This window comes from Poromitra crassiceps (assembly GCF_964638095.1).
Source record: "Poromitra crassiceps genome assembly, chromosome: 13".
Classification (NCBI taxonomy): domain Eukaryota; kingdom Metazoa; phylum Chordata; class Actinopteri; order Beryciformes; family Melamphaidae; genus Poromitra; species Poromitra crassiceps.
In genome coordinates, this window is record NC_139644.1 from 29,382,181 (window position 1) to 29,398,362 (window position 16,182).

Below are 16,182 nucleotides of genomic sequence, written 5' to 3' on the forward strand. Positions count from 1 at the left end.
GACATAAAAGAAAAAAAAAACATTCAAGTGCAGGACTGACCATTCCGTGAAAACCGTCTATAATCGAGAACCGTTAAATTAATATGTGATGTTTTTCATAGCGAGACAACACGCACGTGTAACGTTAGCAGAGGCAGACAGCAGTGCGCTCCCCGTCACCAAGCTTCCCATCATGATTTCCTCCACTTCAGTCTGAATATCAGGCTAGGATGTTTTCTCTTTACCTCACATTTATTCAGAGAACGGGGTTAATTTCCCTCGTTTGAGGGTTTGACTGGTGTCTGGCCATGTTTTAATCACGTCAATTAATTGCCTCCTCTTCACCATTCCTGATATTACGCATAACTGTAGTGGGTGGAAACATGCAAAATATCCCATTTTCTTTTGCCGACTTTCTGAAAATTTGATTAAAAGTTGCGATACCTTTGGATGGAAACCCAGTTAGAGGTATTGGTATCAGTGCTAGTATTAGCATTGTTTTTATTTCTGGAAGTATACTGTAAGCATTTGCATTATAGAACTAATTTTATTTATCCTTACAGAGGTCTGTCTCACTGATGTTGGCACCTCTTTTACAAAGGAGACCTTCCCCGGGGGTAAGATGACAACCATGCATGCGCTACATAGAACAGAGGCTCATTAAAATATTACAAGACATAAAAGGAAGAGGAGACATGCTTGAGGGATGAGGAGAAAGAGAGAAGAGGGAGGACATGTCAGAGAATAGACAGGCAGGACGGGAGAACAAGGTTGAGATCGAAGAAAGTCACAAAGAAATAGACAGGTGAGTCGAAGAACGAGGGAGAGGCTGACTTTTGATGTTCTTTAATAAAACAATTCTCACACATCCATCAAATCACTCACCTCACATGGAGGTGAGGTGAGTGATTCTGAGGGAGTCTCTGTGTGTGTGTGTGTGTGTGTGTGTGTGTGTGTGTGTGTGTGTGTGTGTGTGTGTGTGTGTGTGTGTGTGTGTGTGTGTGTGTGATGAGAGAGGAGGTCCTGTGGAATCTGTGGAGGGCTGAAGTACGCTTTACTTCTCCTCCCAGTTAAGTACCTCTCCTTAATTCTCTGTGATTCCAGACGTTTTTGTGTTGTCTTCTGCAATACAGCCCAAGGGAACATACACAGCAGCAGATTCACCATATGCTAGGGTCAAGTAGTTGTTTGTTTTGCTTTATTAATTCATTTGTTCTCAAATTTGGAGTTTTTGTTTGTTTGATTTAAAGTATAATAACTTGACCCACTGCATCTGGAGGGCTGTGCCCTTGGGCTGTTTATTTAATGCGTGTATGTGTGGCATTAAGAGCCACCTTTAAGACTAACTATTCCGCCCTTATCTTGGCGTCTCTACACATAGCCTCTGTACACATAGCCTCTGTGCACCTAGGCTTCTGCACCTAGGCCTGTCTGCACCTAGGCCTGTCTGCACCTAGGCCAGTCTGCACCTAGGCCTGTCTGCACCTAGGCCTGTCTGCACCTAGGCCAGTCTGCACCTAGGCCAGTCTGCACCTAGGCCAGTCTGCACCTAGGCCAGTCTGCACCTAGGCCAGTCTGCACCTAGGCCAGTCTGCACCTAGGCCTGTCTGCACCTAGGCCTGTCTGCACCTAGGCCTGTCTGCACCTAGGCCTGTCTGCACCTAGGCCAGTCTGCACCTAGGCCAGTCTGCACCTAGGCCAGTCTGCACCTAGGCCAGTCTGCACCTAGGCCAGTCTGCACCTAGGCCAGTCTGCACCTAGGCCTGTCTGCACCTAGGCCTGTCTGCACCTAGGCTTCTGCACCTAGGCCTGTCTGCACCTAGGCCTGTCTGCACCTAGGCCAGTCTGCACCTAGGCCTGTCTGCACCTAGGCCAGTCTGCACCTAGGCCAGTCTGCACCTAGGCCTGTCTGCACCTAGGCCTGTCTGCACCTAGGCCAGTCTGCACCTAGGCCAGTCTGCACCTAGGCCTGTCTGCACCTAGGCCTGTCTGCACCTAGGCCTGTCTGCACATAGGCTCTCTGCACCTAGGCCTGTCTGCACATAGGGTCTCTGCACCTAGGCCTGTCTGCACATAGGCTCTTGGCTATCCCTAACTCCTGGACACGGCCCAGTCCCATCACGCAGGAGCAGGGCTCCAGACTGTGACCAAAATGGTCGCATATGCAACCTTTTTTCTTGAGGGTGCAAGTAAACATTTCACAGACGTCGCATTGGTGCGAGTGCCTGATAATCATGTTTTTTTTTTTTTCACTCCCCGCCTCAGGCACAGCTATGTTAGTGCGTTAATGGTTGTGGCTGATAATAAAATGTTACTTTCTTTCTGGCTCAGTCGGTCTCTCTCTCTCTCCCTGCCTGCCTGCTCGTTCATCATGCACACCCACGCATACGCGGCGTGCTCACTGAATGAACCGCGCTAAGCAATTTTGTCTTACGGTGTTCCAAAGATGCAGACATGATGAAGCGTCTATAGCTGATTATTTTACAACAACATAAATGCAGCAGAGCAGACAAAGGAGGCTGCTGGAGATGAGGTTGGTGGAGAAGAAGAACCCACGAGAACCTCCGATTCTGAGAGTGATGGAAGTGAGAGCACAGGTGACAGAGCGAAAGAGACTGTCAAAGAAGAGAAAGTACTCCTTTCAACAACAATGGCTAACGCAGTACCCGCGGTTGCGATACGAGGGGAATGCCATGCTGTGTGTGTATTGCAAGCAATCTGGCCCGTCCGTTGCAGGCAAATCTAAATTTGTTACCGGGTCGACAGTTCAAGCTTGAAAGGTTGAAGTTGCACAATGACGGCAAGAAACACAAGACGTGCAGGGACAGCAGCATCACCCCAAGTGCCCAGCCCCTCCCCACTTCATTTCAGCGGATAGATGAGACTGCTGATCAAGTTCAACACTGCCTATAATAACATCGCGAAATTCAAATCCCAGATCACACTGATGAAGAACGGATTGAGTGTGAATCCAAAATATGCAAATGACATGGCCTGTGCACAGTTTATAGGAGTGACATCAGACAATCTCAGGAAAATGACTGGTGACAAAATCGCCTCTGCCCCACCTCTCATTCATGTAGACGGTGCCACCGACGTATCCACCAAAGAATGTGAGATCGTCTATGCCCGTGTCATTGAAAATGGAAAACCGTCCAATATACTAATTGGCTATGTTGAGGTAAGGGGTGTGTCTCATTTCTGTGTCATATAATGTTCATATAGCCAACATAATGATAATGGAAAAATGCTCTATAAGTTAATTATAATTGGCGAGAGGGTGCGACCAAATCTGTGGTGGTGCGACCAACTGAAAAAGTTGGTAGCACCAGTGCGACCAGTGGAAAAGTTAGTCTGGAGCCTTGCGCAGGAGGAGGAGAGGCTTTTCCCTGGACCCCGGACTGTAACATATCAATGTGCTGTGGACGGTGATTTTAACGAGACTTTAGGCCTGGACTATTTGAATCATTTTTTAATCCATTGTTTTTAATTAAATAATGTTGTTTTTTGGCAAAGACTCAAACCTGTGTGCTCTTTTTTTTACAGCGTAAAAAGTAGGACAGGAGAACAGGAAAAAGGGACAAATAATGGGTTACATAACCCCACAGTCAGGAAATTAACCCCTTCATGGCCAACCAGAACCAGAGGAAGACAGAAAGAAAGTGAAAGAAAAAGAATTAAAGAGCACCAGAGAGAGACAGAGAGAGAAGGTGATGTGTCTCAGGTGTGCACTATATCCTCAGCAGTAGTTAGTAGCAAGGCACTGCAGTGCTTCAGCCATCCGTCACCATGGAGATAACAAGCTGTCCGGGCCAAAGAGCATCATGGGCCACAGAGGCCAGTCACTCTGCTGGAACACCACAGGAGCCAATCAGAGAGCCCGAGAGGGACAGCGAAGGGGGGAGAGAGAGATGTCAGAGGAGTGATAGATACATGGAGAAGCACAAAAAAAGAAAAGAAGGGGGAATCAAAGAGCAAATAGATAGTAGAAACGAAAGAGAAGATGATGAGAAAAGAGGAGCAGAGGGTGTAGGTCTGAGAAGAGCAAATAGATAGTAGAACGAGAGGATGATGAGAAAAGAGGGGCAGAGGGTGTAGGTCTGAGAAGTGCATGCAGGGGATACAGGAGAGGGGGGAGAGAGATAAGATGAAGTGAGTAGGGTGGTAATGATGATGGGAAGGGTTCAGAAATGACAGCGCCCCATAGGGGTACCTCTAGCAATTACCTGCACCTAAACAGGTCATATAGGCTATATTTCTAAGCTACTCAGTTCCATCCTGAAACACCCAGCTAAACAAGGCCAATGCAATGTGCCAGATTTGCAATTACACTACAAGTAAGGAGTCTAGCCGTTGCCATTATCCAAAGTAGTGCACAAAATGTGTGACAGTAAAAGCATTCAGAATCTCTGTCCCAATTTGCAAAAAACAAATTGGGTAACACCACTTTATGTGGGTGGTCCGTCTACAGAGAGTCTACAGAGTATTTGTAACATTTCAACAGCTTATTAGTTGACATTCAACAATTCAACCGTTTCAATTTGGTCTGTAGATGTTTAACATATTCTGTTTGCTTCCTGTTCCACACCTGATTCTCATCACATGGAGCTACTAAATTATTCTGAGAATATGTATGTTCATCATTTGTCACATCTAGCCTAATCTAGATAATTTGTTAAACATCTACAAACAAAAATGAAACAGTTGAATCATTGAATGTCAACTAATAAGCTGCTGAAATGTCACAAATACTCTGTAGACTCTCTGTAGGTGGACTATCCAAATAAAGTGTTGCCCCAATCGGGCAGCAGACTACAGTGCAACAATGTGTGGAATATTACAACTAAAAACTACAATCTAAAATAAAACAAATGTTTTTTCGCCCTCCAAAACTACATGCCCAAAGGGACAACCCATAGAACTCCGTAGAGGATGCTACTTCCAAACAGGCTGGTACATGACAGAGGATGCTACTTCCAAACAGGCTGGTACATGACAGAGGATGCTACTTCCAAACAGGCTGGTACATGACAGAGGATGCTACTTCCAAACAGGCTGGTACATGACAGAGGATGCTACTTCCAAACAGGCCGGTACATGACAGAGGATGCTACTTCCAAACAGGCTGGTACATGACAGAGGATGCTACATCCAAACAGGCTGGTACATGACAGAGGATGCTACTTCCAAACAGGCCGGTACATGACAGAGGATGCTACTTCCAAACAGGCTGGTACATGACAGAGGATGCTACATCCAAACAGGCCGGTACATGACAGAGGATGCTACTTCCAAACAGGCTGGTACATGACAGAGGATGCTACTTCCAAACAGGCCGGTACATGACAGAGGATGCTACATCCAAACAGGCCGGTACATGACAGAGGATGCTACATCCAAACAGGCTGGCACATGACAGAGGATGCTACATCCAAACAGGCTGGTACATGACAGAGGATGCTACTTCCAAACAGGCTGGTACATGACAGAGGATGCTACTTCCAAACAGGCTGGTACATGACAGAAGATGCTACATCCAAACAGGCTGGTACATGACAGAGGATGCTACTTCCAAACAGGCCGGTACATGACAGAGGATGCTACATCCAAACAGGCTGGTACATGACAGAGGATGCTACTTCCAAACAGGCTGGTACATGACAGAGGATGCTACTTCCAAACAGGCCGGTACATGACAGAGGATGCTACTTCCAAACAGGCTGGTACATGACAGAGGATGCTAATTCCAAACAGGCTGGTACATGACAGAGGATGCTACTTCCAAACAGGCCGGTACATGACAGAGGATGCTACATCCAAACAGGCTGGTACATGACAGAGGATGCTACATCCAAACAGGCCGGTACATGACAGAGGATGCTACTTCCAAACAGGCTGGTACATGACAGAGGATGCTACATCCAAACAGGCCGGTACATGACAGAGGATGCTACTTCCAAACAGGCTGGTACATGACAGAGGATGCTACTTCCAAACAGGCCGGTACATGACAGAGGATGCTACTTCCAAACAGGCTGGTACATGACAGAGGATGCTACTTCCAAACAGGCTGGTACATGACAGAGGATGCTACATCCAAACAGGCTGGTACATGACAGAGGATGCTACTTCCAAACAGGCTGGTACATGACAGAGGATGCTACTTCCAAACAGGCTGGTACATGACAGAGGATGCTACTTCCAAACAGGCTGGTACATGACAGAGGATGCTACATCCAAACAGGCCGGTACATGACAGAGGATGCTACTTCCAAACAGGCCGGTACATGACAGAGGATGCTACTTCCAAACAGGCCGGTACATGACAGAGGATGCTCAGGACAATGCTTGACTGTTGTCACACACTTGAGTAGATGAGAAACTGCTCTCTGTGTTACCTGCTAGTATGAGTGACAGTCTCTGTCTCTCTACTCACCAACACACTCACAGAAGCTGCCATCTCTCTTTGCTAGCATGAGTGACTGGTGGCTGCTCAGGTTACACTGAATGCCACTAATTGTGTTGTCTGATGTATAATGAGTGTGTGACTGATCTGACACATTCTCATCTTGATGGTGATGAGAGCCAATCGTCACCCTTTAATGAGATACAATAGGTTGAGTTCGATGGGCAATTAGCAAACAATCCACTGTGTGCACAAAACACTGTTTGTGTTTGACTTTGTGTGAAAACTGACGGGGTGAAAGCTATATGATCTCTTATTGATACAGTATCACATGTAGTCCACTTCAGGCATGTGGCTGAAGGGGAGGAGCCCGACTGAAGAAGGGTTTCTAAGCCTTGAGACTACAAACGGTAACATGGACTGTGCAAACGTGGGTGCAAATCAATATTGGAAAGGTGGTAGAACATACGGATGTGCGACATTCTGCATTCATCTATGGAGACAAACTGTGACGATGTAATGTGACACAGCTCTAATGTATAGACAGATGCCAAAGGGCACGGTTGGATCAGATTATTGGAAAAGGTATTAATATTGTCTCATGTATTTTTTATCTATTTTTTACTTTTTTTATTTTGTTATTTTATGTTAATTGTCTGATTATTATTTTTGTCTCACTTGTATGTATAAAAGAAAAAAACAAATATATCTTAAGAAGAACATATGCATACTAGGGGTGGGAATCACCAGATGCCCACGATACAATACTAAAACGATACTTGAGTCACGATACGATAGTATTGCGATATCGCCGATATTGCGATAGATTGAATATTGCGATATATTGAATATTGCGATATTTCGACATATTGCGATTTCTTACTTTTTCAACTGCAAATTATGTCCCCAAAGGAAAACTTTGTCAACATCTGGTTTATATAAGAACAATTTTCCAGTCTGTACATCTGACTTCAACTTTCATAAAGTCATGTCATAGTTGCATGCACCTGACAAACTGAACTGTTTGTTACAGTCTACTTACAGTCCACCTTAACTGGATGTGTGTGTGGACTACTGTACTTAGGTAGTTTTTGAACAATGCAACTTCACTTCACTTGCACAAAACATCTTGGGCAGCCCATTCAGTAACTGGGGAATTTGTGAATTACTGTTATGACAAAACTGTTACTGTTAAAACAAAATGAAAATATTCTACCGTTTGTTTACTGCTGGCCTTGGAACTAAAGTTTATAGCAGCCCCTGTGGCCTGGCATGGCATGGCCTGCAATTTTTTTTTTTTTTACTTGATACAACATCGTCAGGCAAAATATCGCGATATTATGGTGTATTGATTTTTCCCCCCACCCCTAATGCATACTAGAGATACTGGGTGGGTGTCTGCATTCACCAGAGACCAGTGTACTATCACTGTGTATGTGCATGCATGCGTGTGTGTGTGTGTCTGTGTCTGGGTCTGTGTGCGTGTCTGTGTGTTAAGTTAAGTTATCCTTTATTTATCCCCATGGGGAAATTCATCCTCTGCATTTGACCCATCCTCTACTAGGAGCCTTCCTAGAACTAGGAGCAGTGGGCAGCCGCAGTGCAGCGCCCGGGGACCAACTCCAGTTATTTTAGCCATTGCCTTGGTCAGGGGCACTGACAGGAGTATTAAGCCTAACATACCCATTTGATGGTGGGACGAAACCGGAGCACCCAGAGAAAACCCACACAAACACGGGGAGAACATGCAAACTCCACACAGAAAGGACCTGGGACGGACCGGGGTTCGAACCCGGGACCTTCTTGCTATGAGGCAACAGTGCTAACCACTGAGCCACTGTGCCGTCGTGTGTGTGTTTGTGTGTGTGTGTGTGTGTACCTATATGTTTTGAGTGCTTATGTCTGTGCTTCAAGGCTGATATATGTAACTGCCTAGATGGGTGTAAAAGTGATGGTGTGTGTGTGTCAGTGCGCGGCATAGTAATGAGTCCACTGAAGGTGAGTGAGAGCGTGTGGGGACACATCTAATCTGCTATCAGCCCCAATGGGAGTGAAGTGACAGCTGCCATCTCTCTGTGCCAACCCCAGGCAAAGCAGCACACATAACAAGCCTCCCATGTCAACTGACAGGGACATACAGTGCACAAACAGGTACACTGTAACAGGTGTAAAGACAGGTCAAATACCTGCCTATTACAGACAGACAGTGAGTGGGGGAGTAAAGGGGGGAGAGGGGATGAGGGAGAGAGAGAGGGACAGAGGGAGGGAGGGAGGGGAGAGAGACGGAGGAAGAAATGGAGGAGAGAGTTGAGGGATGGAGAATGAAGGGAGACATACTGACACAAACAATAGCCAACTGATAACAGTAACAGCTATCAAATAAACTATGTGAAACATGGCTGTGAGATGAAGAATAGAGTTTGAAATGAATGAGATAAGGATAAGAGTTTACGTATTGTGTGTGCGTGTGTGTGCGTGCGTGTGTCCGTGCGTGCATGTCTATAGACCCTTTTCATTGCAACCGTTTTGAGATGGTAAAGCAAGGAATTAAAGCAGTTGTAACCAATACCATTAATGATGGGCCCATTCTATTTAGGTGTTTCAGTGCCAGGGCCCTCATTAATGTTATTGGTTACACCTGCTTTACTTCCTGCTTTGCTGCCTCAAAACGGTTGCTGTGAAAAGAGCCCATGAGATTCAACCGCAGGAAAATCGCCTCAACTATCCACTTTCACACACCGAAACCCACACACATACAATCCCTCTCCCTCTCTCTCCCACACACCCCCCCCCTCCCCCCCACACACACACACACACGCGCACACACACACACACACACACACACAGACGCAGTGGTGTCTCTCCATTCACATGCAGTTTGAGCCACCATGGGTGTCCAGCAACCAATGGACTGTGGTCAAAGCTCAGCCGATGTGAAATAGGATTTGGCGAGTGTGTGTGTGTGTGTGTGTGAGTGTGTGTGTGTGTGAGTGTGTGTGTGTAAGTGTGTGTTAGAGCCAGAGAGAGAGAGAGTGTGTGTATGAGTGAGTGAGAGAGGGGGAGAGAGAGAGAGTGTGTATGCAGCGGTGTGTCTGTACCCTGTGGTGAGGGGCCGGCTGAGAGTAGCAGAGCCATTAGGAAGCAGAGTAAAATCCATCATCCATCTAAAACCTATTTTCCTCTAAACATCAAAGACAGTCTGAAAGGCAAACACAACGACCCACTAAAAGTCTCACCTAGCAGTTTAGTCTGTCTGCCTGCAGCTTTCTGTCTATATGACTTTCTAGCTGCCTATTTGTCTGCTTTGACAGTAACACATATCACCTGGTATTAAAGCAAACGTATGGTTACTGCAGTGTGTTTGTGTTTGCAGTGTGCACAAAACTCCGTGGAGGTCTCTGCAAGCGCCACGGTCAGTTCTGAGGCTGAGCTACAGGTTTGTGTTTTGGTTACTAGGGAAGTGTTCTCTTCATGCAAACTGACAAAGTGACAGCTGATTCTGTGCTGGCTGTGGACACTGTGCTGGTACTACATTGACCATAAATGCTGTGCCTCTGTGGAGGGAAGGCTCTTGCCGTGAACACTGCAAACACCAGACACATGGCACTAACCATAACACTGTGTGACTTCACTAGCTTCCCCAGTCATACTTCTGACATGTCATAACCGCCAAAACCATGAAGTTAGAATAGCCTACAAACTACCATCATGTCAGTGCACTCCCTTCTCTTTATTATGTAATCAAATAGCAGGGATATGGTGGGATGGGTATTTACTCTCCAGGCACCAGGCCACATGAATTCTATTGGTCATGCAATTGATTTTGATTGTGATTCATGGATGTTTTAACATATAGGTACTAAAGAGTTTGCATTTTGTGTGTGTGCATGTAATGCATTGCAAACTGCAGTATTTATTTCCCCAATACTTCACAGCTTCTTATTCAGAACAAGACTGTTTGCAGTGTGATCACTTATTTGTGTATTCCTGTAAAGCACTTTGTAACTTGTGTTTAGAAAAGTGCTCTACAAATAAGGTTTAATCTTATTATTATTATCAGTTTACCTATTTAGACAGGCTGCTATCATTACTGCCAAACACAGGTATCTTCATCAACAAGTCAGGTGGTTAAGAGCGAGGTGCCATTAAGCTGTCATTAGGATATATGGTCGATCTGTCAGCACCACACTTTGGTTAAACAATGTGCCAAGTCTTTACGGCGTGCAGTGCCTCTGCAGTTCCCAGCATCTCTATAAAAGTGTCAATCAGCCATTTTATTCTCTTGTGTCAAGGCAGACAGCATAACTCCTCTGTGAACATTTGACATAGAGTATTTGTAATAATTCACAACAGATATACGGCTAGCCTTTAAAGCAACATGGCAATGTGCTAGGTGGTCTGAACAGGATCAGTCTGGTTCTCTGTGGTCTGGATGGGCGACACACACAGACACTCTTGGAAAGTTACTCGCCTCCAAACGTTGGCATGGATAAAAAGCATCATGCTGTCCAAGGGTAATTATAATAATTATAATCTGGCACATGTTGACTTATTAGTTGCGAGGTCTTCATTTTGCTTTTGGAGGCCAGACATTGAGAGACATGAAACAAACAGGGAAAGCAGGTACACTGGCTACTGCCAAGTCATTATAATACCCGTTATATATACTACTAACTAATACAGCCAACCCACATTATTTCAATTTGATTTTTAAGTGCAAATTATTTCATTTTTGGATGTGATGTCAACAAGATCAACTCACGTTACTTAGAGCTACTTTATGACAGTTTAATTGACAGACAACTATTTGAGCATTTGTCGCATAAACATAACCTATTGTTGGATGACATTAAGCACAATAATGAGCCGGCACTGCCAGCCCTATTAGCCTAATTCACATCCCACTCAAATCACCCATTTTGTGTCTAAAAGGCAGGAAGTAAAGCAGGTGCAAGCAGAACACTAATGAGGGTTTCCAGCTTCCAATCTAATCAATGTCTTGCTTTTACATGGATTATTAGAATTATTAGCTCAAGGATGAATGGTGAGGAGTTAAAAACCCATCCAAAAGGGTCTGCACTATTGCGCACACACACACACACACGCACACACAGTTGGAGCAGTGCAATGTTGAACATTGGGCGCGATTATAGAAAGATGCCAAATTCGGCACTTACTTTGAGAAGATACTGGAATGTCTGCTACTGTACACTGGAGGAACAAATCCACAGAGATAAGGAGGGGGAGGGGCAGCGAGGTAAGAAGGTTTGGTCAGCAGGGGTCAAGATGGATGAAAATGCAACAAGAGACACAAAACGTACCATAGAGAGGAGAGATAGTGATGTTGCAAAAGTGAGTGAAGGATAAAGAGGGAAAAAGAGGAGGGTATGGAGGGGAGGTTAGATAATAGGATGGGAAGAGATGTGAATGGAGGGGAGAGAGGGGCGAATACGCCTATTCCATATGCACCCAAATCAGCCATTTTGTGTCTAAAAGGTAGGAAGTAAAGCAGGTGCAGGCAAGACATTGATCAGAGCCCCGAACGTTCAGGCTTCAACCTTACAAGCAGCCAACTGGAAGCCTGAACGTCCGGGGCTCTGATCAATGTCTTGCCTGCACCTGCTTTACTTCCTAGCTTTTAGACACACAATGGCTGATTTGGCTGCATGTGAAATAGGCTAATAGAAGGGCCCCCGTGAGAAGGGTCTATGATGGGAGCGAACAGAGAGGAAGGATAAAGGAAGACAAACAGGTGCCGTGGAGGACCAATCATCTGCACGTTGGCACTCCAGCCAAAGGCTACAGCAGCCAATCTCACTGATTAGCAACACTTCAACAAGAGAGGAGGAACCAATCAGTGAAATCAGCTGGTGGAGTCTTTATTTGGAAGGCAAATCGGCAGACTCTTGAGACACCACGGTACATGGTGACCTACACCTGGGTTAAGGTGACAGAATGACGGACAGAGAGGAAGAGAGTGGATTGCTGGCCATGAGCAAACACTGGCTGAGGTAAGGAACATACTTACCATGTGTATGGGTAGGTAAGGAACATACTTACCATGTGTATGGGTAGGTGAACCGTTAGGGTTATGGTTAGAGCAGAGGATAATGGAGTTGGATGGTTCAGGTAAAGGGTCTTTTTATGAAAGGATATGGGCTGGAGACCATGCGGATGCACCAGCTGCGAGGGCAAGTGGTCTGCTTGAGGCAGAAGAAGACCACGGGTGCCAGCTCTGGGAAGGGCACCACCAGGGTGCTTAGGTCACTGCCGATACTGACATCATCGCCCGGCCCCACTTCCTCGATGATGTCATCAGCCGGTGCCAAGCCGTAGTCGTCGCACAGCCCTGGCCCCGCCCCCAGCGGCACAGGACACTCCTCGCTCGTCATGGCAACCCAGCGCAAATCTGAAAGACAACGGGGGTTGACAGTGGGTTAAGATGAATCATGTCACATCATTATCACATGGTTTCAGAAACGACAGCTAATTTAATGCCTGCTAGGATTTGCAGCACAGCAAATGGGTTGCATGTTGAATGTGTGTTGTAAGTTTGATCGGATAAAGAGGCTTTTGGACAGCTAGGCACTCCATGCCTACTTACTTAGGCTGGTATATCAGCCAAAGCCCATAACATCACCTAACCACTCTTACCATGCAGACATCTAACTCCATAACATCACCTAACCACTGTTACCATGCAGGTATCTAACTCCATAACATCACCTAACCACTGTTACCATGCAGATATCTAACTGCATAACATCACCTAACCACTGTTACCATGAAGATACCTAACCACTGTTACCATGCAGGTATCTAACTCCATAACATCACCTAACCACTGTTACCATGACAATATCTAACTCCATAACATCACCTAACCACTGTTACCATGCAGGTATCTAACTCCATAACATAACCTAACCACTGTTACCATGCAGATATCTAACTCCATAACATCACCTAACCACTGTTACCATGAAGATACCTAACCACTGTTACCATGAAGCTATCTAACTCCATAACATCACCTAACCACTGTTACCATGAAGATATCTAACTCCATAACATCACCTAACCACTGTTACCATGAAGATACCTAACCACTGTTACCATGCCGGTATCTAACTCCATAACATCACCTAACCACTGTTACCATGGAGGTATCTAATGCTACTCCTTTTCTAATGCCAGCTTAATACCCCAAAGGCCCATTAGTCTCTTGCTGTCTCTTTGCCCTGCAAAAGCAAATGCATTTATGGTAAACAAGTGTGTCAGCAGAACACAGCTCACTGATAACAATCTCACACTCTCACTCACTCACTCTCACACACACACACACACACACACACACACACACACACAGAGAGGAGTACGAGAGCGCAAACTAAATCAGTGTCAACAGTCATTGCACATTCATTGACGACTCACTTAGCTCCATCACAGTGCTGTGGGAGAGGAAATGGCTTTCTAGCTCCCCCCACTTAGCTCATGAATGGATACACTTTCTATGAATACAGCACACATCCATAAACATGCACACTGTGTGTGTGTGTGTGTGTGTGTGTGTGTGTGTGTATATATATATGGGATGTTCATCAATTATCGAAAATCGATAATTGATCGTTAAGGAATTGAATCGATCATGTGGAATTATTATTATTATTATTATTATTATTATTATTATTATTATTTTTGCGGACTAGGAGGAGCTTCATATAGTCTCTAGTTTTCTGGCTGGGCACGGGCCTTTGTGCCAACAAAACTGTTTTAAACATGGGGAATTCACACCGGCATGCGCCGGGGACACAAACAAACACACCCAGCGGTCTGCAGACCTCAGTGAGGCTCAGGCCTGTTGATTTGACTCTTGTGCTGTCAGCTAAGCTGGAAGACGCCGATTGCCTTACATCATGTAACCTGACATGTAACATGTTTGTTTACCTGGCCACAGCGCTAGTGTCTGATATTCTTACTACACAGCGGCATCGCCATTATAGCTGGCCGAGAACGCGCAACGTTATTACCAGACCAGAGTATAATATATATATATATATATATATATATATATATATATATTATTATAACGCTATCGATAATCGATAATTGATCGTTAATTTTCCCGATTTTCGATTATGGAAATTGTTCAAAATGAACATCCCTAATAAATATATATATATATAAACTCAGAACACAAATAAATCTTTCACATGTGGTCCGAATCCTCTTCTGTAGTTTGAAATTGTGTGCGGTGTTAAAAAAAAAAACTAAAAACTAAAATAATAATTTGAGGCAACCTCATTGGAATTCGATGCGACCCCACTTGGGCTTGTGACCCCAAGGTTGGGAACCCCGTGTCTTAGATGAATAATGAAGGGGAGGGGAGGTGGAACCCCGTGTCTTAGATGAATAATGAAGGGGAGGGGGGGTGGAACCCCGTGTCTTAGATGAATAATGAAGGGGAGGGGAGGTGGAACCCCGTGTCTTAGATGAATAATGAAGGGGAGGGGGGGTGGAACCCCGTGTCTTAGATGAATAATGAAGGAGGGGAGGTGGAACCCCGTGTCTTAGATGAATAATGAAGGAGGGGAGGTGGAACCCCGTGTCTTAGATGAATAATGAAGGGGAGGGGAGGTGGAACCCCGTGTCTTAGATGAATAATGAAGGGGAGGGGGGGTGGAACCCCGTGTCTTAGATGAATAATGAAGGAGGGGAGGTGGAACCCCGTGTCTTAGATGAATAATGAAGGAGGGGAGGTGGAACCCCGTGTCTTAGATGAATAATGAAGGGGAGGGGGGGTGGAACCCCGTGTCTTAGATGAATAATGAAGGAGGGGAGGTGGAACCCCGTGTCTTAGATGAATAATGAAGGAGGGGAGGTGGAACCCCGTGTCTTAGATGAATAATGAAGGGGAGGGGAGGTGGAACCCCGTGTCTTAGATGAATAATGAAGGGGAGGGGAGGTGGAACCCCGTGTCTTAGATGAATAATGAAGGGGAGGGGAGGTGGAACCCCGTGTCTTAGATGAATAATGAAGGGGAGGGGGGGTGGAACCCCGTGTCTTAGATGAATAATGAAGGGGAGGGGAGGTGGAACCCTGTGTCTTAGATGAATAATGAAGGGGAGGGGAGGTGGAACCCCGTGTCTTAGATGAATAATGAAGGGGAGGGGAGGTGGAACCCTGTGTCTTAGATGAATAATGAAAGGGAGGGGAGGTGGAACCCTGTGTCTTAGATGAATAATGAAGGAGGGGAGGTGGAACCCCATGTCTTAGATGAATAATGAAGGGGAGGGGAGGTGGAACCCCGTGTCTTAGATGAATATTGAAGGAGAGGGGAGGTGGAACCCCGTGTCTTAGATGAATAATGAAGGGGAGGGGAGGTGGAACCCCGTGTCTTAGATGAATAATGAAGGGGAGGGGAGGTGGAACACCGTGTCTTAGATGAATAATGAAAGGGAGGGGAGGTGGAACCCCATGACTTAGATGAATAATGAAGGGGAGGGGAGGTGGAACCCCATGTCTTAGATGAATAATGAAGGGGAGGGGAGGTGGAACCCCATGACTTAGATGAATAATGAAGGGGAGGGGAGGTGGAACCCCATGACTTAGATGAATAATGAAGGGGAGGGGAGGTGGAACCCCGTGTCTTAGATGAATAATGAAGGGGAGGGGAGGTGGAACCCCATGACTTAGATGAATAATGAAGGGGAGGGGAGGTGGAACCCCATGACTTAGATGAATAATGAAGGGGAGGGGAGGTGGAACCCCGTGTCTTAGATGAATAATGAAAGGGA

At 45.6% G+C, this 16,182-nt stretch overlaps 1 protein-coding gene across 1 annotated transcript in view; it reads right to left on the minus strand.

The window, feature by feature from the left end:
• Nucleotides 1–12,777, minus strand: part of LOC310788468 (voltage-dependent T-type calcium channel subunit alpha-1I-like) — a gene marked incomplete at both ends in the record, with an annotated part of 218,268 nt that extends 205,491 nt beyond the window's left edge. Inside the window, 1 exon segment of the mRNA XM_083650017.1 lies at nt 12,542–12,777. Coding sequence (XP_083506143.1) covers nt 12,542–12,777 — 236 coding nt within the window.
• Between the last annotated feature and the right edge of the window lie 3,405 nt (nt 12,778–16,182).